This window comes from Staurois parvus, unplaced genomic scaffold (assembly GCF_062004578.1).
Source record: "Staurois parvus isolate SC_StPar_1 unplaced genomic scaffold, SC_StPar_1.0 ptg000145l, whole genome shotgun sequence".
Taxonomy (NCBI): Eukaryota; Metazoa; Chordata; class Amphibia; order Anura; family Ranidae; genus Staurois; species Staurois parvus.
Window position 1 is genome coordinate 6,409,757 of NW_028317941.1, and position 25,124 is coordinate 6,434,880.

General features: G+C 43.3%; 1 protein-coding gene across 3 annotated transcripts in view; it reads right to left on the reverse strand.

Annotated features, from left to right (window-relative positions):
- CSMD2 (CUB and Sushi multiple domains 2) overlaps positions 1-25,124 on the reverse strand; it is a 1,275,366-nt gene that overhangs the window by 216,962 nt on the left and 1,033,280 nt on the right. For all 3 annotated transcript variants that reach the window (XM_089673879.1, XM_089673878.1, XM_089673880.1), the window contains 2 exons: positions 21,104-21,295; positions 20,893-21,019 (listed from right to left, as the gene is read on the reverse strand). In XM_089673879.1, the coding sequence (XP_089530005.1) occupies positions 20,893-21,019; positions 21,104-21,295 (319 nt within the window). The remainder of the gene's footprint in view (positions 1-20,892; positions 21,020-21,103; positions 21,296-25,124) is intronic.

Sequence of the window (25,124 nt, forward strand, 5' to 3'; positions counted from 1 at the left end):
GCCATGGTTAACCAGCAATGGCAGGAAATAAAGTGTGAAGAAGAGGAATTCGGATTGCGTCTCCACTAGACCATGACACTGTGTGAAATGAAGCAGCGTAAGTGAACAGAAGGTGATAGATTATACACAGGTACCCAGCAGAGATACTTTCTGAACTCCAAGTGGAACAATTCATTTACACTTTCCCAAAGAAAAAATCTTAGTGGAGACTAAACGACTGTAAGGATATTTCCAAAGATGGGCTGATTTGACTGATTATATTTTTTCATCAGAAAAACACTGCAAATCACCCAATATTCAAATACAAAACAGCAGGTGACAGCAGAAATTAAACTGATCACTATGTCTGCCTGCAGTGTTACTGTATGAGCAGAACCTGCCTGCAGGACTTTCAGGGTATAATTAAATAACTCAGAGGCAAGGTAGAGGGACTCTCTTTGTCTGTTCATACTTCAGACTTACAATTTACAATTTAAATTTACAACACAAAGTACATCACATTTCTGCTTCTGTAATGAACAAGAAACTAAACTTGTTTACATGCTTCAACATTTAGACTAATATTACAAACAGGACGGCAGCACTATCACAAAGCTTTAAAATATATCTAGACGTTCAGCTTAAAGGATAAATTCAAAGGATAAATTCATCTTTTGTAACATGTTACATGTTACACCCATATTCAGGGTGTAACGTGTAACACCCATGTTCAGGGTGTAATATGTAACCTATTATGAAAGAACTGGCCCCTGCTCCCCCATTTTGACAGATAGCGCAGGATTTTCTCCACTCGCACGGCCACATCACTCATTCACAGCATTCTGTGAATGGGAAAACTACAAGTTCTGACAGCCTTTGCAGCTGTTGGCTTGTAGTTCTTAGGGCTAGTTCACACTAGATGCAGTTCAGTGCACTTTTTTTCTGCATTAAAAATGCATGCCCATGCACAATGTTCTCCATGTATTCCAATGGCCCTGATTCACACTAGTGCAGTCAGTTCCAGTCAGTTTCTGGTGCATGAAAAAAAGTAGAATATGCTGCATTTGTTCTGCACATAACCATACTGGAACATGGCAAAATGCATCAAACTGCACTGGAACTGCTCGTGATGTGAACTGTATGCAAAAACTTATCTGGAATGCATTTTTGTAGTGTGAACTGGCCCTCAATGAATTACCACGGGGCTGTGAAGCTCTGTGGCAATTCATTGATTCTTCCTGTCTGCTTGTTTGTATGAGGCACAAGCACATAGATATACTGACAGGCCTGCCGGAGTCTTGCATGGCACCAGAAATCTGCTTATCACTGGTGCAGTGCTTTCCAGGTATCCAAAACAAAAAATGGTAAATGTAAATTTTTCTACCTGCAAAAAAAAATGTGCATTTATTATTTTTTGTTAAAAGACAAACTTATCCTTTAAATCTTTCAACTTTAAATATTATTATAAATTTGCTAATGTGTCATGGCTTCGCTTTACACCAGATCCTCAAAATGTACACTTTGCAAGGACATTTGTCCCAGAGCTTAGTAAATGCGGTGAAAATTCTCTTTGCAAAGGATACCCAATCATGTGCAATGAAAAAAAAAAAAGAAAAAACAGCATTTTGCTTGCACATGACTTAAGAGAAGTAGGATTTTTTTTCCCTATTTATACTTACCTAGGTGGATGCATCATTGGTCCAGTGCTGCATCTGTCCCCCCGCTGGCTCTAAGTGTGAGAACTCAGCAATCACATGACCGCTGATAGCTGAGTTCCCTTCTCTGCTCTCAGCAGAGAGTGGGACTGTCAGTCACCGCTGTCTGTTCAGCCCCCCCAGTACTCACTGGAGCGCTGGGCTGTGTAGGGGATGTGAGCGGCTGGATCAGGCTCTCAGTGCTTCGCTGAGAGGCTGAGCCAGGTGCCGCTCCAGACCCTGGGGTGGATTCCGACTTTGAAGTTGGGATCTTTCCCCAGCCTGGACTGGCTGAGTGATGTTAGCTGACAGCGGACTTCAGTCCACTGTCAGCTGAAAAGGAGTTACAGGAGTGCTTTGGCTGTACTGTGGTAGCACCCAGATGTTATAGAGTTCCCCTTAAAAGTCTAACACTTCTAGCAGCCTGTGCTTGTAAAAGCAGGGTTTTTGACTCATCTTTCCCCCTCCTTTATCTCCTGTGAATAATGTGTACTGGTTAGTAGCTGGTATTCTTATCTGTAGCTGATGTCCAAGGTTATTCTGTAGAGTTTAGGAACACTTGAGTGTATAGAAAGTGAAAGAAGAAATGTATGCTTTGTGATGTAATCGTTGGTATATACGTTTGTAAGACGTTTTCTATAACTCACTTAGCAGATGAGAGCATGAGCCATCTGTTGAGTCAAAACAGCACTGTTTTTAATAAATAATTTGTATTCCTCAAGTCCGTGCCTGGAGTTCTCTGGTTTGCCAAAATTGCTACTACAGTACTTTCCCTTTAATAATGGAAGCCATCAATGCTTCACCTCATTCATTAAGCTTTAGGGAAAATTTCTTTACAAAGACCAACTTGTAAAGTGAACAACCTATTTGCCTTTAATAAATCAACCCCATTACACAGTGACTGGAGTATACTGACATATATGTATACAGGTGATTGCAAACTCAGTTTGTAAGAAGTGTGGTGACATTTAAATAGATTGCATAAATGTCCTTTTCAAACTTAGATTACATCACAGCTATTGAGGTCCAGTGTGTATGGGTACCATCAGATTAGCTTCTATTAGTAATGCAAGGCAGGCCTTATCTTTGACATGAGATAGCACTCAGTAGGGAAACAATGCATAACTGCCAGAAATAGCCAACCAGCCATGTCCTGTTCCAAGAAGCTGAAATTACAATTACTATCATGATTAAGAAACTAAATGTTAGTATGTGCCTTTATAATGCCTACATGCTGCCTTGCTATCCCAAAATCCAAATTTCTTCATATTTTTGTGTTTGTCCATCATGGATCTTCTACTTATCTTCCACAGTACATTGTAGCATAAAAAATAAGCTTTATAATTATCCTGCTTTGGAAAATAGTTGTTATTCATTAAAGACTCATAATGAATTCAAGGCTGTGTGTGAATAAATTGCGTTTGATCATCTACAGTGACTTTTGTGACTGTAAGGGGATTTATCATCATAAATCCATGCCACGCTTGGAAACCAAAGATTGTTAATGTTAAATACAAACAGATTAGATTACAGAAAAGTATACCTCCCAACTTTCTGAAATGAGAAAGAGGACCACCTTCTAGCAAAGCACTGCCATGCCCCCAATTACGCAGACCACAAATAAGTAATTAATTAACACGTTTTTTACATTCTGTTTTTATTGGTTTTTCAAATTAAAAAAAACAACCATTTAAAAGCTGGATACATGGTTTAGTGTGGTAAAACACAGTTTGGTAGTTAACCAGTATCAGGGGAATTCAACACTAAGAATCCTAATGTGCTTCCACATGACAAATGTTGGTGCAGAAAACTGATTCATGTACCTGTTGTAAACAGATACATGAATCTCGAGAATGCACCATGTGCGAAGGCACACATAGACTGGAGTGTCTAAAGAGACACTACATCTGACTGAGCTTCCTCCTGCCACTGCAGCTGTCATACAGCCGAGGATTTTAAAAGCTGAGTGATCAGAGCCTGACAAGGGTTAACAGACACTTGTTCCACATCAGGTCTGCTCTCCCCTTGTGATTGACAGCAGGCAGCAGGCAGATCCATAACCAATAGATAGCTTGCTATTGGCTGTGGAATCTACCCATTGCCTGCTGTCAATTTTAAAAAAAAGCAGACCTGATGGAAAGTAGTGTTTCAGCTTCCCCATTAGGCACCACCCACTGTCAACATATAGGGAATGGCACTCTGCCTGTCTCTGTACATTAACTTAGGGTTTTAGTATCTAAGAAATTAATTAAATTATTTTTACATTTGGTGCAATAATAGTGCCACTTTTACAAAGTGGTACAATTAAGAACTGCCTGAACCTGCTGCATGTGTTGGTAAAATTACCGAATAGGACGGCAGGTATATTTTATTCTTGTGCAGGTCATTTTAAAGGGCCATACCACCAGAAACGTTTTGCTAGGAATTTATTGACTTTTCCCATATATATTTTTTAAAGACCTCCATACATCAGACCATAAAGTGGGACAACCAAGTAGGAAAATCTGACAGAGAAATTTGGTTCCAAAAGACGAACAGTCAAAGGAATGTTGAATTTACAAACTGAATTATGAGGAAGATTCAGCAAAGCAGAACTTTTTCTATAAAATGATACAAGGCCCAACTGAATGGAAGTTGAATAGGAGGTATTGGGCATACTTGCATCCAATCATATGCCTACTTCAGCTGTCTACCATCACAGAGAAAAGACTCTCAAGTGCTACTTGTGTAACACCTCTATCTATATTACTCTCTTCTAGAGCAGGGGACATTGAGGGATTGATTTACTAAAGGAACAGGGCATGTTCACTGTGCAAAATGAATGTTCACTTCAATTATCCACATGCAAGCAAATGTCCCATTTTTTTATTCCACTTGTACCTGCCTGGGTACTGAAATTGTACACAGCTGCACCTTATTTATTAAGCTCAGTGAACATCCACTTTGATTATTGAACTTCTGTTCCTTTTTTAAACCAACCCTTGTCTATGAGGTTCATGGATAATATGCATGCTAGTATGTATTTACACAGAAATTGCAAATTAAAATGTACACAGATTGACCTTACTTAACAACGTACAGTTTGCAAGGTGAACATTGTTTTTGCACATAAACAGCTTCTAGTTCTTGAGTAAATTGACCTCAATGTGCACTTTTAACTTCAGGGGATAATATTTGCTTGAAACTAATCATCACAAGCTTGTTTTAAGCTAGCCATGGTTTAAAATAGTTAAATTAATCCTCCTGTTCCCAAGAAAAGGGTGTCAGAGTCTTTGCTTGGCATGGAATAAATTTCCTAACAAATTATTCCATTTCCTTCTCCGTCCGTCACACACAGTTTATGCCTCGTGAAAAGTAATAAGTGAGCCTGATCTGAAATTCAATTGTTCAATTTCTTTGTGTGTGCGATCAGCAGTGGGATTCCTACGCCATTGCTGAATTCCTGAGAGCTATATCTTCCATCAGCAGATTGAGGACAATATTAGGAAATGATAATATAATCAGTCAATCAGCTGTATCTTCATAGAACATTTATAGATTTTAACATCAGAAAAGCCTTCAGATATTGTCCGGTTTCAAAGAGAATCGCTGCAAACTCCTTTTATATTGTTGGGTAACATAACAGCCAGGATAAGCAAAAGCATAGTGTTGCAATGCCCTCTGGCAGTGTACAATTATAAGATGACCATTTAATTTTTTATTATTATCCTTCTGCTCTTGAAGACCTTTTTCTTCTACCAGATACGGAATTGTTGCCTGCAGAAAATGGAGGTAGATATTTTTTGACCTGAACCAAAATTTACCCTATGAATTCAGCAGGAGCTGGGAATGTCCTCAAAGTAAAAAGTAACAGATATTAATGCCTTGGTGATGTAATTGAATTCTGGTGAATTGATAGGCTGACAAAGGAGGGGGGGGCAACATTATGAGCCAATCTAATGCTTAATAATCTGATGTTTCTCCTTCATTATCCAATTTGGCCATTGTCCTTGGCCAAGCTGTACCTCTTAGCTGCAGTTGATGCCTAACAAGAGTGCCCAAATCAAAACACTGAAAAAACACAATTGAGTAAAATAATTTTAAGTATGTATTTCATATGTGTATTTGGCTGTTTGCCGTGAGTTGAGCTTTAAAACTTGCAGAGTTCTCAATTGTGCCCTGTAACAAATTCCATGTGAGTACAATCATTTACAATTATGTCCAATATATCCCTAATATTCTTCTGACTAATGATGCTTGAAGAAGCAATATACTAGGAGATTACAGAAAAACTTAAAATGAATGAAACTTTGGACTTTAAAGGACAGAGATTGGAGTACAAGATTAACATTGGGCAAGCATTAAAATGTAAAAGGGAGTTTTTCATTTTATACGCTATTAGTGAATACAGCAGGACACAATTACTTGATCTGCAGATGTGTCTAGAATTACAGACCTATAGGTTTAGTCCATGGAAGGCACTGGCTGACTGAATCATTTGTTCAATATAACTCTCATAGACTATAACAAGTACACCAGAACTCTCAAGGTAAATACTCTGTTGGAATCTATGCCTGATCTCATTTTACATGTGTAACTCTATTCTAAGGTTCCTTAGGATGTTTCTCTTTTCAGGTTACTAAGATAACATGCATCTGTATGGTAACTGAAGGCTGACTCTCCGCAAGAATAGAGCATGGGACTATTTACAGTCTCTTTGGTAGTACCTTCACTTATTTGGGCTTTGTGTGATGCAAGTGGTACCCTAAATTGAGGTTTATCTAGGCTCCAGGCGTAATACTCACATTTGCTGTATCTCCTGCAATAACAATAGTCCAGTCCTTAAATGTCTTTCAAAGGCTTTCCATTAAAAAGCATCCATGCAACAGAGGTTCTTTTATTTTCTCTGTACCAGGTAGTGACTACAGTGGTAGATCAGTGGAAGTTCAAGTGTTACTCCAGGAATATATTTGTAGCTACTGGCTCTACTTGGGTAAGGCAATAGACCAGTGGAAGCTCATGCATTGTTTCAGTATCCCATGTGAAATCTTTGATAGCAGCCAAATAAGTGTGGATAAGTTCTATCTTCAAGTGATTAGTAGCATGTGGTAGCCCAGAAGGCCAAGGCTCAGTCCAGCACCTAAGACCCATGTCAAAACATGTAGGAGCAAGGACTCTTCCAGACAGAAGCTCAAGGTGCTTTTGTTAAAACTAGGCCCAACCCACTGACAACAAGCTCATCCATGATTGGCTAGTTAACAAACATGCAAGGCCAACCCATGCTGCATCTTTTACGCAACCCTCTGGATCTCTCAACAGAGTCTAGAAGATGACATATCATAGGAACCTGCCGAGCACACAGTACTGGAAAAAGCAATGCACTACAACAAAACGAAAAACTAAGTGCAGGTTTAAGCAGACTTTAGGGAACACATCTCTATGCATGTGTTTAACTCAGGCTGCCTATTAAGGTTAAGGTGTTTCAGCTATTTATGCTTTATTAATAACAATACCTAACACAGTATTGTCTAATACAATATATTGGCTATGCGATTCCTTGGAATACTCTACTTGCCTTATGTGCAGCCTGACATCAGTACAATTTTTATCTGATTTTGCTGCAATCCTGAAGAAAGAATAATGCTGTAATGCCAAATACACTGCTCAGAAAAATTAAAGGAACACTTTTTAATCAGAGTATAGCATCAAGTCAATTAAAACCCTGAAATATTGATCATGTCAGTTAACAGCTTCCCGTCCGCCCTATAGCAGATATACTGCTACAGGGCAGCACGGGTGTGCAAAATCACGTATATATACGTGATTTTGCATTTCTGGGTAGGGGTTGCTGCTGTCAATCATCGGGACCCAGCCGATGATTACTTGCCGGCGCCCGGTGATTGCCGAGCATCTCTGAAGGGGGGAGAACTGTAAACAAAGCAGTTCTCAGCCCTGTTAGCTAGTGCACACTGCTTTGCATGGCTGTGCCCAGAACAGCCATGCAAATCAGTGTGCTTACAGTGAAGCACAAACACAGCACACAGTTATAAACAGCACACAGCACACAGTTAACCCTTTCATCACTTCACATGTTAACCTCTTCCTGTTCAGTGTCATTAGTACAGTGTCAGTGCTTTCTATTAGCACTGATCACTGTAATGGTGTCACTGGGGATGTCAGTGACACCAAGACAGTTCCCCCCGTGTCAGAATGCCCACCGCAGTCCCGCTATAGATCACTGATCGCGGCCATTACTAGTAAAAAAAAATAAAAATCCAAGTATATATACCGCCATTTGTAAACACTATAACGTTCACGTAAACCAATTAATTTACACGTATTGGGATTTTTGTAGCAAAGACATAGCAGAATATATTTTGGCCTAAATTTATGACGAAATTGGATTTTTAATTTTTTTTTACTGGACATGTTTAATAGCAAACAGTCAAAATATTGTTGTTTTTTCTCAAAATTGTTGGGTTTTTTTATAGCGCAAAAAAATGCACAGATGATCAAATACCATGGAAAGAAAGCTCGATTTGTGGGAAAAAAAGGACGTAAATTGCATTTTGGTGCAGCTTTGCATGACCGCGCAATTGTCAGTCAAAGTAACTCAAAAAATGGCCTGGTCAAGAAGGGGCGTAAATCCTCTGGAAGGCAAATGGTTAACCGGTTCCTGCCTGGCCTATGGCCAGATGGTGCCCGGGCAAACACCTCGTACCTCCGGGTGGACACCATATGGCGTCCTTTCAGGCATGTGCAGTTTGCCTGCCTGCAGAGCCGCACAGCGGCGCGATCTGTCACCAGCCGTGTACCTTGGACACGGCCGATGACAGATCTGTGTACCAGCCCAATTGCCAGTACCATGTTACCTGCTGTGACCAATCACAGCAGGTCACATGACAGTTGTATACAATGGATGGCTTCCTTTAATGCCATCCATTGTATACAAGTGTGGCTAGCTGTGAATGGTCACAGTGATCACATGCACAAGCTGGGCCAATCACAGCCCAGCTGTGTCATGTGATTAGCTGTGGCCAAATCACAGCTAAGCACAAAAAAAAAAACCCTGAATGAATCGATTTCATTTAGGTAAATGCTTGCTTATGGTAAAGTAATTCTATGCTATAAGCAACTTATGTAAAAAAAAAAAATACTGATCACTTCCCCAAAGTAGTACAATGTTACTATGGAAACATTATACTACTTTGGTCATAGTGAAATATGAAAAACAAATCTTAAAAAAAGAGAAAAAAATTTAATAAAAAATAAAAAAAATTATCATTTTTTTTTTGTACTGTCACCAGTCAGTGTCCCTGATCATCGCCATGCCAGTTATATGATGGTGCTGTACTGCACTGGTGACAGTATGTAAAAAAAAATATAGTGAAAATCATTTTTTTATTTCTTCATTTCCGAAAAATGATGACAAACAAATTACAACTTAAAAAAAACCGCCATACCTGTTATGAAATATGTCGGACTATCTACTTTGCAAAAAGGGGTCATTTGGGGGATATCTGTACTGTTCTGACATTCTTGGACCTCAAGAAATTAGATTGGCCGTCAGTACTTCAGGATTGATCAATATTCAGATCTATACCATAGTTTGTGAACTCTATAACTTTCCTACAGACTAAATAATAAATACTAATTTGGGTTATTTTCACCAAAGACATGTAGCAGAATACATTTTGGCCTAAATTTATGAAGAACAATTATTTATTTGCAAACTTTTATAACAGAAACAAAGAAAAACGTGTTTTTTTCAAAATTTTTGGTCTTTTTTTGTTAATTTAGCAAAAAATAAAAACCCCAGCAGTGATTAAATACCACCAAAAGAAAGCTCTAGTTGTGTGAAGAAAATGATAAATATTTAGTTTGGGTGCAATGTTGTAGGACCACGTAATTGTCATTCAAAGTGTGAGAGCGCTGAAACCTGAAAATGGGCCTGGGCAGGAAGGAGGTAAAAGTGCCCGGTATGGGAGTGGTTAAGTAGTAGAGGGGGTTGTTAATCAGTTTCATTTGCTTTGGTGTTAATGAAATTAACAACAGATGCACTAGATGGGCAACAATGAGGCATCCCCCAAAACAGGAATGGTTCTACAGGTGGAGGCCACTGACATTTTTTTCCCTACTCATCTTTTCTCACTCTTTTTCACTAGTTTTGCATTTGGCTAGGGTCAGTGTCACTACTGGTAGCATGAGGCGATACCTGGATCCTTCAGAGGATGCACAGATAGTCCAACTCCTCCAGAATGGCACATCAATACGTGCCATTGCCAGAAGGATTGCTGTGTCTCCCAGCAGTCTCAAGAGCATAGAAGAGATTCCAGGAGACAGGCAGTTACTCTATGAGAGCTGGACAGGGCCGTAGAAGGTCCTTAACCCATCAGCAGGACCAGTTTCTACTCCTTTGTGCAAGGAGGAACAGAATGAGCACTTCCAGAGCCCTACAAAATGACTTCCAGCAGGCCACTGGTGTGAATGTCTCTGACCAAACAATCAGAAACAAACTTCATGAGGGTGGCCCAAGGTCACGACATCCTCTAGAAGGCCCTGTGCTCACTTCTCAGCACCATAGAACTCGATTTACATTTACTATTGAACACCAGAATTTTCAGATCACATGTGACAGACTTGAAAGGGTCTGGAGAAGCCATGGAGAATGTTATGCTGTCTGTAACATCGTTCAGCATGACCATTTTGGGTGGTGGGTCAGTGATGGTCTGGGAAGGCATATCCATGGAGGGATGCACAGACCTCTACAGACTAGACAATGGCATCCTGACTGCCATTAGGTATCGGGATGAAATCCTTGGACCCGTTGTCAGACCCTACGCTGGTGCAGTGGGTCCTAGGCTCCTCCTGGTACACGGCAATGCCCGGCCTCATGTGGTGAGAGTTTGCAGGCAGTTCCTGGAGGATAAATGAATTGATACCACTGAATAGCCCCCATGCTCACCTCACCTAAATCCAATAGAACACCTCTGGGATATCATGTTTTAGCCCATCCGATGCCGCCAGGTTGCACCTCAGACTGTCCAGGAGCTCAGTGATTCCCTGGTCCAGATCTGGGAGGAAATACCCCAGGACACCATTCGTCTTCTTATTAGGAGCATGCCCCGACATTATAAGGCATGCATACAAGCACTTGGGGGCCATACAAACTACTAAGTATCATTTTGAGTTGCTGCAATGAAATTTCAGTAAAATGGACTAGCCTGCTGCATCATTTTTTCACTGTTCGGGGTGTCTTCGAATTCAGTCCTCTGTAGGTTGATCATTTTCATTTCCATCAAACAATGGGGCATCCTTACATTCCTAACTCATTAGCCAGTCCATACCAGTAGAGATATCCAGCATGATATTTTTCCCCATTGAGATCTGATGTGTTTTCAAAGTGTTCCTTTAATTTTTTTGAGCAATGTATATAGACAACCATGCGACGGACCATCTACTGACTGGTATATAAAAATACACAAATGATAAAATGCAATGGCAACTAGGCATAATATGAAAGCCACATTAAAATGTCTTTGCATGTAATTGTTATAGCATAAGGCCTGCTTATTAATTAACTAAATTTAACGGTAACTGCAGTGCATGTTGTTGAAATAAGATCATCAACACATTAATAATTCCTCATCAGCTTCTACAGTGGTGTGAAAGTGTTATTACTAACCTATCATAAGCACTTTAATTTGGTTGTTTATAGCAGGACTCCAGGCAAAATGCAGTTACTGAAATAAAGATCATGTTTTTATTATATAACATATAAACCTGCTATTATTATTAGTTCTGTCATTCCCATTTACTTACTTACTGATCCTGCCAGTGCTGCTGACATCCCCTTATTTCCTGTTGAAAGCCTGACAACGCTACGCTACCACTGCTGAACTTGCAGCTTTTTTGGCCCTCTGATCTATGTCTCATTATTCATCTATGCTCATCACCATTGTATTGTTGGCCATATGTGAGCTAGTGTAGGAACAAGGGCCACCATCGGGGGGAACAGCTGATACAAATGTAGGGGGCCCAAGGGGCTCGGCCTCCCGAAAGGCCAGGAGAAGGCAAGCATGAGTGCAGGCAAGCCATGTGGTGCACTATAAAGGAGAAGTCAGCGGAGGAGAAGGCAGGCGTAAGTGCAGGCAAGCCATGTGGTGCACTACAGAGGAGAAGTCGGCAGCTGCTGTGGCTCTATGTCACTGAGCTCACACATTGAGCTCATTACTGCCACCTCTGGCTACTTCCTGCACTCCTCGTGTGTCTGCTGCTTGTACTGTGTTATGTGTTATGATCAGCTGCAGCTCCTCTGTCTCAGCAATGTTTCAGCCTTCTGCAACAAGAGCTGGGTCTAGAAAGTCCTCATTTACAAGTAGGGGCTGTGTGTGCAAGTGATGAGAGGGGGATGTTCGTGCACGGGGGGGGGGGCTGGAGCACTGTGTTTAGAGATGTGTGTATGCAGTGTGTATGTGTGGGGGGAAGTGTGTACAGGGGGAGAGTGATTGTGTACAAGTGTGTGTGGGGGGGGTGTGTACAGGTGCGTATGTGGGGGGTTTGCTGAGTGTATACAGGTGTGTGTGTATGTGTGGGGCTGAGTGTGTAGAGGTGTGTGTGTGTGTGGGGGGGTCTGAGTGTGTAGAGGTGTCGGGGGGATGAGTGTGTAGAGGTGTGTTTGGGGGGCTGAGTGTGTAGAGGTGTGAAGGAGGCTGAGTGTGTAGAGGTGTGTTTGGGGGGCTGAGTGTGTAGAGGTGTGTTTGGGGGGATGAGTGTGTAGAGGTGTGTTTGGGGGGCTGAGTGTGTAAAGGTGTGTTTGGGGGGCTGAGTGTGTAGAGGTGTGTTTGGGGGGATGAGTGTGTAGAGGTGTGTTTGGGGGGATGAGTGTGTAGAGGTGTGAAGGAGGCTGAGTGTGTAGAGGTGTGTTTGGGGGGCTGAGTGTGTAGAGGTGTGTTTGGGGGGCTGAGTGTGTAGAGGTGTGAAGGATGCTGAGTGTGTAGAGGTGTGTTTGGGGGGCTGAGTGTGCAGAGGTGTGAAGGAGGCTGAGTGTGTAGAGGTGTGTTTGGGGGACTGAGTGTGTAGAGGTGTCGGGGGCTGAGTGTGTAGAGGTGTGTTTGGGGGGCTGAGTGTGTAGAGGTGTCAGGGGGCTGAGTGTGTAGAGGTGTGTTTGGGGGGCTGAGTGTGTAAAGGTGTGAAGGAGGCTGTGTGTAGAGGTGTGTTTGGGGGGCTGAGTGTGTAGAGGTGTGAAGGAGGCTGAGTGCGTAGAGGTGTGAAGGAGGATAAGTGTGTAGAGGTGTGTTGGGGGGCTGAGTGTGTAGAGGTGTGAAGGAGGCTGAGTGTGTAGAGGTGTGTTTGGGGGACTGAGTGTGTAGAGGTGTCAGGGGGCTGAGTGTGTAGAGGTGTGTTTGGGGGGCTGAGTGTGTAAAGGTGTGAAGGAGGCTGTGTGTAGAGGTGTGTTTGGGGGACTGAGTGTGTAGAGGTGTCAGGGGGCTGAGTGTGTAGAGGTGTGTGTGGGGGGGGGCTGAGTGTGTAGAGGTGTGAAGGAGGCTGAGTGTGTAGAGGTGTGTTTGAGGGGCTGAGTGTGTAGAGGTGTTGGGGGGCTTAGTGTGTAGAGGTGTGTTTGGGGGGCTGAGTGTATAGAGGTGTGTTTGGGGGGCTGAGTGTGTAGAGGTGTGTTTGGGGGGATGAATGTGTAGAGGTGTGAAGGAGGCTGAGTGTGTAGAGGTGTGTTTGGGGGGCTGAGTGTGTAGAGGTGTGTTTGGGGGGATGAGTGTGTAGAGGTGTGTTTGGGGGGATGAATGTGTAGAGGTGTGAAGGAGGCTGAGTGTGTAGAGGTGTGTTTGGGGGGCTGAGTGTGTAGAGGTGTGTTTGGGGGGCTGAGTGTGTAGAGGTGTGAAGGAGGCTGAGTGTGTAGAGGTGTGTTTGGGGGGCTGAGTGTGCAGAGGTGTGAAGGAGGCTGAGTGTGTAGAGGTGTGTTTGGGGGACTGAGTGTGTAGAGGTGTCGGGGGGCTGAGTGTGTAGAGGTGTGTTTGGGGGGCTGAGTGTGTAGAGGTGTCAGGGGGCTGAGTGTGTAGAGGTGTGTTTGGGGGGCTGAGTGTGTAAAGGTGTGAAGGAGGCTGTGTGTAGAGGTGTGTTTGGGGGGCTGAGTGTGTAGAGGTGTGAAGGAGGCTGAGTGTGTAGAGGTGTGTTTGGGAGGCTGAGTGTGTAGAGGTGTGAAGGAGGATGAGTGTGTAGAGGTGTGAAGGAGGCTGAGTGTGTAGAGGTGTGAAGGAGGATGAGTGTGTAGAGGTGTGTTTGGGGGGCTGAGTGTGTAGAGGTGTGAAGGAGGCTGAGTGTGTAGAGGTGTGTTTGGGAGGCTGAGTGCGTAGAGGTGTGAAGGAGGATGAGTGTGTAGAGGTGTGTTTGGGGGACTGAGTGTGTAGAGGTGTCAGGGGGCTGAGTGTGTAGAGGTGTGTTTGGGGGGCTGAGTGTGTAAAGGTTTGAAGGAGGCTGTGTGTAGAGGTGTGTTTGGGGGACTGAGTGTGTAGAGGTGTCAGGGGGCTGAGTGTGTAGAGGTGTGTGTGTGGGGGGGGGGGGCTGAGTGTGTAGAGGTGTGAAGGAGGCTGAGTGTGTAGAGGTGTGTTTGAGGGGCTGAGTGTGTAGAGGTGTTGGGGGGCTTAGTGTGTAGAGGTGTGTTTGGGGGGCTGAGTGTATAGAGGTGTGTTTGGGGGGCTGAGTGTGTGGAGGTGTGAAGGAGGCTGAGTGTGTAGAGGTGTTTGGGGGGCTGAGTGTGTAGAGGTGTGAAGGAGGCTGAGTGTGTAGAGGTGTGTTTGGGGGCTGAGTGTGTAGAAATGTTGGGGGACTGAGTGTGTAGAGGTGTGTTTGGGGGGCTGAGTGTGTGGAGGTGTGAAGGAGGCTGATTGTGTAGAGGTGTGTGTTGGGGGGGGGGGGGGCTGAGTGTGTAGAGGTGTGAAGGAGGCTGAGTGTATACAGGTGTGCAAGGAGAGGGTGAGTGAATAATACAGTTGTGGGGGGGGGGGGGGCTGAGTGCGTACATGTGTGTGTGGGGGGGCAGAGTGAGTACAGGTGTGAGGGGGAAGCTGAGTGACTACCGGTTTCAGGGGGAGGCTGAGTGAGTACAGGTTTGAGGGGGAGGCTGAGTGAGTACAGGTGTGAGGAGGGGGACTGACTGTGTACAGATGTGAGAGGTGTGAGAGGGAGGCTGACTGTGTAGAGATGTGAGGGGGAGGCTGAGTGAGTAAAGGTGTGAGGGGGAGGCTGAGTGAGTACAGGTGTGAGGGGGAGGTTGAGTGAGTACAGTTGTGAGGGGGAAGCTGAGTAAGTACAGGTGTGAGGGGGAGGCTGACTGTGTACAGGTGGGGGGGCTGAGTGAGTACAGGTGTGACGGGGAAGCTGAGTGAGTACAGGTGTGAAGGGGGTTGGGTGCGTATAGGTGTGTGGGGGGGGGGGGGCTGGGTGCGTATAGGTGTGGGGGGGCTGAGTGCGTACAAGTGTGAGGGGGGCTTGGTATGTATAGGCGTGGAAGAGCTGAGTGCATACAGGTGTAAGTTGGAGGCTGAGTGAGTACAGGTGTGAGGGGGAAGCTGAAGGAGTTCAGGTGTGAGGGGGGCTGAGTGAGTGCAGGTGTGATGAGGAGGGCTGAGTGGGTACAGGTGTAAGGGGGGGGCTGAGTGAATACAGGTGTGAGGGGAAGGCTGACTTTGTACAGGTGTGAGGGGGAAGCTGAGTGAGTACAGGTGTGAGGGGGAGGCTGAGTGAGTACAGGTGTGAGGGGGAAGCTGAGTGAGTACAGGTGTGAGGGGGGGCTGAGTTTGTACAGGTGTGAGGGGGAAGCAGAGTGAGTACAGGTGTGAGGGGGGGCTGAGTGTGTACAGGTGTGAGGGGGAAGCAGAGTGAGTACAGGTGTGAGGGGGAGGCTGAGTGAGTACAGGTGTGAGGGGGAAGCAGAGTGAGTACAGGTGTGAGGGGGAGGCTGAGTGTGTACAGGTGTGAGGGGGAAGCAGAGTGAGTACAGGTGTGAGGGGGAGGCTGAGTGTGTACAGGTGTGAGGGGGAAGCAGAGTGAGTACAGGTGTGAGGGGGGGCTGAGTGTGTACAGGTGTGAGGGGGAAGCAGAGTGAGTACAGGTGTGAGGGGGGGCTGAGTGTGTACAGGTGTGAGGGGGAAGCAGAGTGAGTACAGGTGTGAGGGGGGGCTGAGTGTGTACAGGTGTGAGGGGGAAGCAGAGTGAGTACAGGTGTGAGGGGGGGCTCAGTGTGTACAGGTGTGAGGGGGAAGCAGAGTGAGTACAGGTGTAAGGGGCGCTGGGTGTGTACAGGTGTGAGAGGGAAGCAGAGTGAGTACAGGTGTAAGAGGGGCTCCTGAGTGCATACAGGTGTGGGGGGCTGAGTGTGTACAGGTGTGAGGGGGGCTGAGTGTGTACAGGTGTGAAGGGGCTGGGTGTGTACAGGTGTGGGGGGCTGGGTGTGTACAGGTGTGTAGGGGGCTGGGTGTGTACAGGTGTGTGGGGGGCTGGTGCGTACAGGTGTGAGGGGGGCTGAGTGCGTACAGGTGTGAGGGGGCTGAGTGTGTACAGGTTTGTAGGGGGCTGGGTGTGTACAGGTGTGTAGGGGGCTGGGTGTGTACAGGTGTGTGGGGGGGCTGGGTGTGTACAGGTGTGTAGGGGGCTGGGTGTGTACAGGTGTGTGGGGGGGCTGGGTGCGTACAGGTGTGAGGGGGCTGAGTGTGTACAGGTGTGTAGGGGGCTGGGTGTGTACAGGTGTTAAGGGGGCTGAGTGCATACAGGTGTGGGGGGGCTGGGTGTGTACAGGTGTGAGGGGGGCTGAGTGTGTACAGGTGTGGGGGGGCTGGGTGTGTACAGGGGTGAGGGGGGCTGGGTGTGTACAGGTGTGAAGGGGGCTGGGTGTGTACAGGTGTGAGGAGGGCTGAGTACTTACAGGTGTGTGGGGGCTGGGTGTGTACAGGTGTGGGGGGGCTGGGTGCATACAGTTGTGAAGGGGGCTAGGTGCGTACAGTTGTGGGGTGATACATGTATACAGATGTGGGAGAGCCATGGGTATACAGCAGTGGGCGGGCCCTGGGGAATGTTGGTGGTCAGGTCGGGGGGGGGGGGGTTTGGCAGGCCTAAAGCTGTGTAAAGGGCCCAAAACTTTCTGGTGGCTTCCCTGGTAGGAACAACAGTGAGTGAGTACATAGTGGTAGAGACCTCCCATCTACCTGTAAGGCAGAAGTCCTAGCAAGGTATTGATGGTCATGTGACTACCAACAATAAACAAAGTTATCTAAAATCAATGTTTGAAAAGAATCAAGGATCATAAATAGGGCTTTATATGTGTTAGGATAGGCTTGCCTTATACTCTAAGTCTTCCTGATGACCGATTTTCATTTCTAACATTAGTTTGTTTATTTTTTAGTGGCAAACAAACTATAACAGCTAACAAAAAAACAAAACACAATTTAAGCAGCAGCTCCACAGGCATAATACTGCGCACGCTGCATACATAGTAAAGTTTTGACATTTTGACAAGCAGTTTAAATACAGCATATGACAAGTACATATTGCCACAATAGTTTTCAGTAATATAGCTGAGTTTATCTAAGACAAGAGTCTGGTAGTCAGGTCAGTTTAATAAGGGACCATGTTATGCTGTACCCAGGGCCTCTGCTAATATGATCCATCAGGCCATTCAGCCTGTAGGGATTATTGAAAAAAGAAAGTTTAGGAAGCAATACCTTAGTTTCCAGACAAATGATTTGGATTTATGAAACAAATTCACACACAAAGACCACAATGCAGAGGTGGGCAACTGTGGCCCTCCAGCTGTTGTAGAACTACAAGTCCCATGAGGCATTGCAAAACTGACAGTTACAAGCATGACTCCCAAAGGCAGAGGCATGATGGGACTTGTAGTTTAAAAACAGCTGGAGGGCCACAGTTGCCCACCCCTGCCATAATGTATTAGCTACGTTTGATGTTTAACCACTTGGCCTCCAGAGGATTTACCCCCCTTAATGACCAGGCCTCTTTTTGCTACTCGACGCTGCACTAATTCAACTGATAATTGCGCGGTCATGCAATGCTGCACCCAAATGAAATTTACGTCCTTTTTTTCACACAAATAGAGCTTTCTTTCGGTGGTATTTGATCACCTGTGCGCTTTTTATTTTTCACACTATAAACAAAAAAAGGCCAAAAATTTCAAGATCAGTGACTTATGGTGGTGATCAGCGACTTATGGCTGGACTGCGGCGGACATTCTGACATTGGGGGGTACTGACTTGGGGTCATTGACACCCCCAGTGACACCAATACAGTGATCAGTGCAAAAAAAAAAAAACACTGACACTGTACTAATGGCACTGGGGAGGAAGGGGTTAAGTTTATTATTCAGGGAAAGGGTTAACTGTGTGAGGGGAGTGTTTTACTAGGGGGCGGGGGTGTGTACTGCAGGGAACACTGCTTATTGGGAGAGATAAACTCTTCTGTCCCGATCAGCGTGTCCTGGAGCTGTCATGGAACTGACAGAAAGCACAGCTACTGCAGCTGTGCTCTCTGTCAGTGATTGCCGCCGATCTCCGGGACATAGCCGGTAATGACCGGCTGTGACCCGGCGACTGACAAGTGTTGTTTAGGTTTGACCACATATTAAATGGTTTTGGTAAATCTGGAAAACTGTACAAGAAAATTGTATAATGCGTGGTTAGCCATAGTCTAGTTCAGGGATTAAAATTTAGAGTCTAGACCTACTAGCCAGGCACAAACCTTACTCTCCATCTGTTGCCCCACCCAAACTTGCCCAGGTCTGCCTCCAACCCCACCCCGGCCCGTCCCCTAGCCCCGCCCCCAGCCCTGCCCCCAACCATTCCCCCTTAAAGCTTATGAAATTTAATTTTTCTTTAGAATAAAGAGTCCAAAATATAAAAAACTGCAATTATACCATAGCTATAGCTTAATAGCAATAGGGTGCAATCAAAATATCAAATTGTACAGTTTTAAACCTGTAGTGAACCTTTTGTATTTTTTTTGTTTATCTCTTGCATCTTTAAAAAAAGACTTTTTAATATGACGATATGATTTTTGTTAGTGAGCCCATATTTTCAGTTATTCTTGCAGTTTTTCCTTAAACTGATTTTTGTATAATACTTTTAGATTTTTATTATTCATTTATTAAAGTCCAGTCGTATTTAGCAGAAAATTATACAAAGAAAATCAATGTGTTTTGGAACAGTAAATAACAAGTGTCTTACAGTTTATTTTGTAGCCCTGAGCTCAGAGGTATACTAAGGCCACTGAGCTCTGTATGAGGGCAGTGTCGTGGTTTTTCTACAGTGATTCCCCAAGGCGGTGGAGAGCGGGCCTCTCCTCGTGTCCCCTGCGGCGGGGGAGAGCGGAACTCTCCTCGAGTCCCCCGCAATGGTGGAGAGGGTGTCTCCTCTCAGCGGGGGAGAGCGGAACTCTCCTCGAGTCCCCCGCAACGGTGGAGAGGGTGTCTCCTCTCAGCAGAGGAGAGCGGACCTCTCCTGCACCCTGTCCCCTCAGCGGCGCTGCCAGTGTAATGGCGGTGCCTAAGAAGCCGGAAACCGAAAGTTGGAAACCAGAACTCGGCTTCACAATGAGGCTTGGAGCGCAAGTGCAGCCGCTCAATCCATCATCTGTGCTCGCCGCTCGCCACACAAGAATTTCTCCTCGCATTTGGCGAGCTGGTGGGCAGCTTTTTCTAGCCCTGGTCTAGCTGCTTAGTGGCCTATTTTCATGCTTCCATTAATCTTGTACACCCGACTGCTAAATCCTCTAAATTCCTGTAGCTGGTTGTAACTTTGTCATGGAAAAATCCAAGCTAGGTTTTCCCTGTTCCTTAGCAAAACATTTTATTTTACTTTTTAGAGATAGAGATGTGCAGTGCCATGAGACAAGAGGCCGCATTTCACCTCAAAGCACTGTTAGAGGCTTGCTAAATGTAATTGCTGAGGATTATATCAACTTTAGCACAATTATAGAATTTCCTGGATAGAAACTTCAACACCCTGATTGCTTTTGTTTCTGTAAACGAATACATCACAGGTTTCCATTTTCTTGTGTTAAGCAGTAGCGCAGTAATCACAAGCTACAAAAAGCTGCCTTCACATCATCAGTACAAATTTCAAACATTAGTTGAGAAGGTGCAGTTGTTGGCCATGTTCCATTTAGAAGACGTGTGAGCAACAGACATACTAGAAAGAGGAAGACACAAATCTTGTTTGATCCATCGTGCGGACCTTCTAACACGCTATAGAAGAAAATGTCAGACTAAAAGGCTTAGAGACTAGGCATATTTTGCATCATCAGCAAAATGAAAAAAAATTATTTAAAGTCTATTCTATATCTAAGGCATAGTGGCTAAATGGTTAGCACTTCTGTCTGGCAGTACTTGGGTTGTTGGTTAGAATCCCAGCCATGGCACCACTTGCCTGGAGTTTGCATGTTTTCCCTGTGCCTGCATGGGTTTCCTTCGGGTAATCTGGTTTCCTCCCACTCTCCAAAGACCTGCTGGTAGGTTAATTGACTCATGTCTACATTGGCACTAGTATGTGTATGTATGAATGTGAGCTAGGGACCTTAGATTGTACACCCCTTGAGGGTCAGGGACTGATATGAATGTACAATATATATGTAAAGCGCTGCATAAATTGATGGCATTATATAAATACCTGAAATAATAAATAAACTCAATATTTTCATATACAGAAAGTTGAATTCATTCTTTTTCTTATGCTTTGTACCAGTCATACTTGCTTGCTTTCTGTTTTATTGCACAGCAGCCTTTTTTTCAGGTAACTCTACAAGGAATGCATAGCAAGCAATTGATACCAAAATCACTTTATTCTTTTTACATAAGAGGACTGTTGTATCAATGCATACCTTCTATGAGTGGCAGTTAATTTTCCTTGAATACCAATCAGATACACATGTTTATTTCTGATTGGCAGCTGAGAGGAATACCTCCAGCCTTAAGTAAGCAAATAATATTACAACAGAGCTTATGTGGACTACAAGACTGTACAAAAAGTAATGAGTGATGTGCAAAGTCTAGTTGCTGCTTAGCAACCAGTGAGAAATAATCTTTTAACTGAACTGCTTACTGTAGAATAAATCTGTTTGGTTGCCATGACATAATGTATTTTGCATATCATCACTGTTCTGTGTTCCACTGTATTGAATAGCCTGTTTGTTTTTATTGAGGGCAATAAAAATGATTGCTTACCCAATAGTGCAGCCAGCATCTGCCTCAATAATCCAAACGCAATTTAGGTTGTGGTCATAGGGTACGGGATAACCAGGCGACAAAACTCGGCCAACTTTCTCTCCATGGATTATTCCACCGCATTCGGCTACAGTAATATACAATAACAGTTGTCACAAACAATACCTTCAAAATGTATCATTTTATTTTTTGTTATTATCATTTAACCCACCTATACACAAAGGGAGAGGCTGGTCCCACACTCTGCGCTCACCGGTCAAACAGACTAAAACACGGCTTCCACGTAAACTATAACCAGGATCACAGTTGAAAGTCACAGAACTTCCTGCAAAATGCCCCTCATCTTTATCCTTGTAGCCATACAGAGGTGTCCCTGGGTCCTCACACTTAATCAGCTCAAAACCTGCAGTATTAAGACAAGGACATTAAAAGAAGACATAATAATGCTTTAGGACTGCTCTGCCTGCCTCTGGCACCATCACTTTGCCAGCAGGAGGATAATTACAATCAATGCCAGGTTTCATGGCACTAAGAAGTGTTGAAGCAGCGTGACAGGCTTGTCACCGTGCTGTTGGATATGGCTATAGGGGACAACATCATAAAATGTATTTCTAAACAACGTGATTTAAAAATACAGATAGATTACATGATGATAAGTCAGATATGTATAAAAAGGCAAATGAAATATAAAATTACTGCATTAAGACTGCCATATAATAAGTATCACAGTATGGTCATTTGTTCCCCTAGCAATAGAGACAGAAGCCTTCAGAATTTCATTTGACAGCCAATTAGCCATTGAATTGTGGCAGTTGTAATGCCACAGTCAGAGTCATAACTAATAAATTCTTAAAAAGCAAGATTAAAAATTCCTTTATGTGTTATTTAGAACTACTGGCACATCATTACAGAGCACTGCAACTCATACCCTACATTGATAGAAATAAATAACCATTTAAAGATTTCAGTTGTTTTCCATAAAGTGCAGTAGAAAGATTTACAGGCCTTATGATTTGTAGAACTTGTTGGGGACTCCAACACACTTTCTCTTCTTTCTTTTCTATCTCTTTACAAACAGTATTGATAGAATAGGGCAACTGGACTTATGTTACAATGTTTTCTAAGATGTACTGTATAAGGCATATAAGGTAACTGTATTTAGTCACAAATATACTCACAAATCACAAATATACTTTACAACAGATTGGACAACGCAGAAGGCCTAATAACAGTTTCTGATGCATGAGAATGTTCACAGTCATTCAATGCAATCTCCTACATAGTTTATGCACTGAATCTTAAATGGTTCACATTGCTTGTGAATAAACTGACATGTTCTGCTATCCTAATTAAATAAGGCAGTTATATATATCTAGAGTGTTGGGAACCACAGCAATGGATTGGGTATCAGCTTTCGTTCTACTGAATATGCTATAATGTGTCAAACTGGTATGTGATTGGTTTTTATGGATAAATCATATCACGGCACACCAGTGTAATACTTTGTGTTTAAATGTATACATAGTATATATTAAAACTTCTGCCAGAGTGAAATTCAATGGCTGTTCATCTCTGGAGCAACTGAACAAACATGTTCTGGTAATTCACTATATTTAAACATCCTTCCTGCATGAGTTGTAGATAATAATGATGGGACAATGGCACAGGAAATGAAAAAGCATGGTGATATCATCATGGATCAAATGTGATTACAAATTGTTTGAAAACCTGACCTGAATGTGTTTCCTCAGTGGAATGACCTTCATTACTCAGTTTGGTACAATTACCAAATTTTCACTAGATGAAATCTAATGCACTTAAACCACTCCATCTAGCTCATTTATTATGACCACTGTGTGCCAATGAAAGCTGGTGTCTAAAGGGCCAAAAAAGTACTAGCATAATAGTTTTTCAAAAAATGCCACCCTGTACAGTAAATGACAACAGACGTAGCAGTTGATTTACTAAAGCTGGAAATTGCAAAATTCGGTGCAGCTCCACAGAGAAACCAATCAGCTTCCAAGGTGTTTTTTTGTTAAAAATTAACTGAACAAGCTGAAGTTAGACGTTGATTGGCTACCATGCACAGTTGCACCAGATTTTGCACTCTCTGGTTTTAGCAAATCAACCCCATACTGTATGCCTATTGCAACTATGTTATACACTAACAGTGACATAATACATTTTCATTGTTTATACTTTGTATACATAATGTTGTATTAAAGTAATTTTTTATTTAAAGTGAGCTGCTAAAAGCAGCCCTTACATACTCTTTCTGTTGATTTTATAATTTTCTCCTCTGAGTTTCCATCTTATACTGCCCTCTGGTCACATTGCTAGACTACCAGGTATGTGGGTGTCTCCTGTGCTTATCTATGGAGTCCTACCAGAGTCTCCACTGCATGTGAACTATTTAGAACTATGGCTTTCCATGCAGCTGTTCCCAAGAGGAAACACGGCCAAAGCCACACTGACTCAGGAGTTGGCGTCAATCACTGCCTTGAAAAGGAGAAGTGTGGCTTTAGCTCTGTGCCCATCTTGCTCTGTCTGTGTGTATGGCACTGGGAACAGCTGCATGCAATATTGTAGTTCCAAATGGGAGTGTGCGAATAGTGGAGACTCCATTGCAACTCCATATGTACCAGCAGGCAAAGGGGGCACCTAGATATCTTTTATTACTTGACAATGACTTTTATATTAATTGAAGAGGTATCTAAAGTTCTTTTTAGAGTAGAGAAGGTTTAGAACCTTTATTGCTGCCTCTGCCCTTTCTCAGGGTTATGTACCCTCTCTGTCCTGGTGACCACTGTTGCAAGTATTGAAAGTGAGGAGAACTTGAAAAGTTTGAATTGTCACTGGAAAAGGACTAAAGAGAAAAAGCTTCCAAAGAGGACACTCTTTCTGGTGACAACTGTCTAGGAGGAGATTTCCTTCACTTTGCAGAGATTACTTCTCATTTCCTGTTGTATTCTGAATCAGGAAGTGCAGATAGCAAAAAATAAAAACTTTCATAGGGGTTTTGACCATCCCCATTCTATCTAGGACTATGAAAGAATGTACAGTTGCTTAATATAGGGTTTACTTTTTATATCTAACTTACTAAAGGAAAAAAATTATGTATTTTCTTTTCTAAGCTTAAGGCAATAGTCCAAAGTAATATTTATAATATATCATTATCTTATAGATGACATCTAACTGGCATTTTTTGTAGACTACAGGTTCTCTATATTTCTATTAGTCATAGAAGTTACCATATTTAAATCTCATCAAAACCAAGCAGTATATTCTCCTGACAATACCTCAAGATTCATTTAATATATTAAACTGGATGAAATTATAATTTGTACTGTGCATTGAAATCTCTGTCAAAATTATAATGAGGAATATTTGACAGGATCTACAAGCTTTGACATAAGATGATCCCATAATAAGGCTGCTTATTAGCTTCAGGTACAAAGGACAAATCCTCTGCTCTCCTGTAAGATCATAAAGGGATGGCTGGTAATGAGACAATCCTCAAATGCCTTTTGTTGCATTGCTCCTTATGTGGATATCAGCAATTAGCTGAAGCATCTGGGAGAAAGTCTCAAAACCAAAAGTCTGCCAGCCTCCTTCTGTGATTAGATGGCAAAACACTATGTGGACTTGATGCAAAAGTAGGGTTAGTGACTATCCAAGGTGAGATGGTTGTATGTTATAGATATAATGAGAATATAAAGAAAAGCAGCGGTAGTAACAAGGTACAGGACTGGCTAGTATGTTTTTAGGTAAGGAAAAATACCTTCTTCAAAACTGCTAACAAAATGATGGATACATCTACAAAAGTTTTAAAAAAAGTCTATAAATTGAATTTACAAGTACCAATTTTAGGGATGTATACCTTAAAGAATACCTATACTGAGAAATACATAATCTGTCATTACTGACTTGATTAGGACCTGACCTGAGTTGCCAGGTTATCTCTAGCTTTATAACACTAATCCGGGATAAGCAAGATCAACAAGAAAGTCAGAATGAAGTCAGATCTCTCGGGGCTTGTGTCCATGGGCAAATACAATGTGCTTTCACTTGAGAAAAATTTGACATCAGTGTGAGATGCTTCTGGGGTGATGCCGAGTTACAGGTATATTTCACCTGTAGTTGACTGCAGAAAAAGTGGTCCTTAATCCGTTCCAGTCTACACTGACCCTGGTATGTGTTTACAAATTGCCAATCCCAGTTCCAGGCCCAAC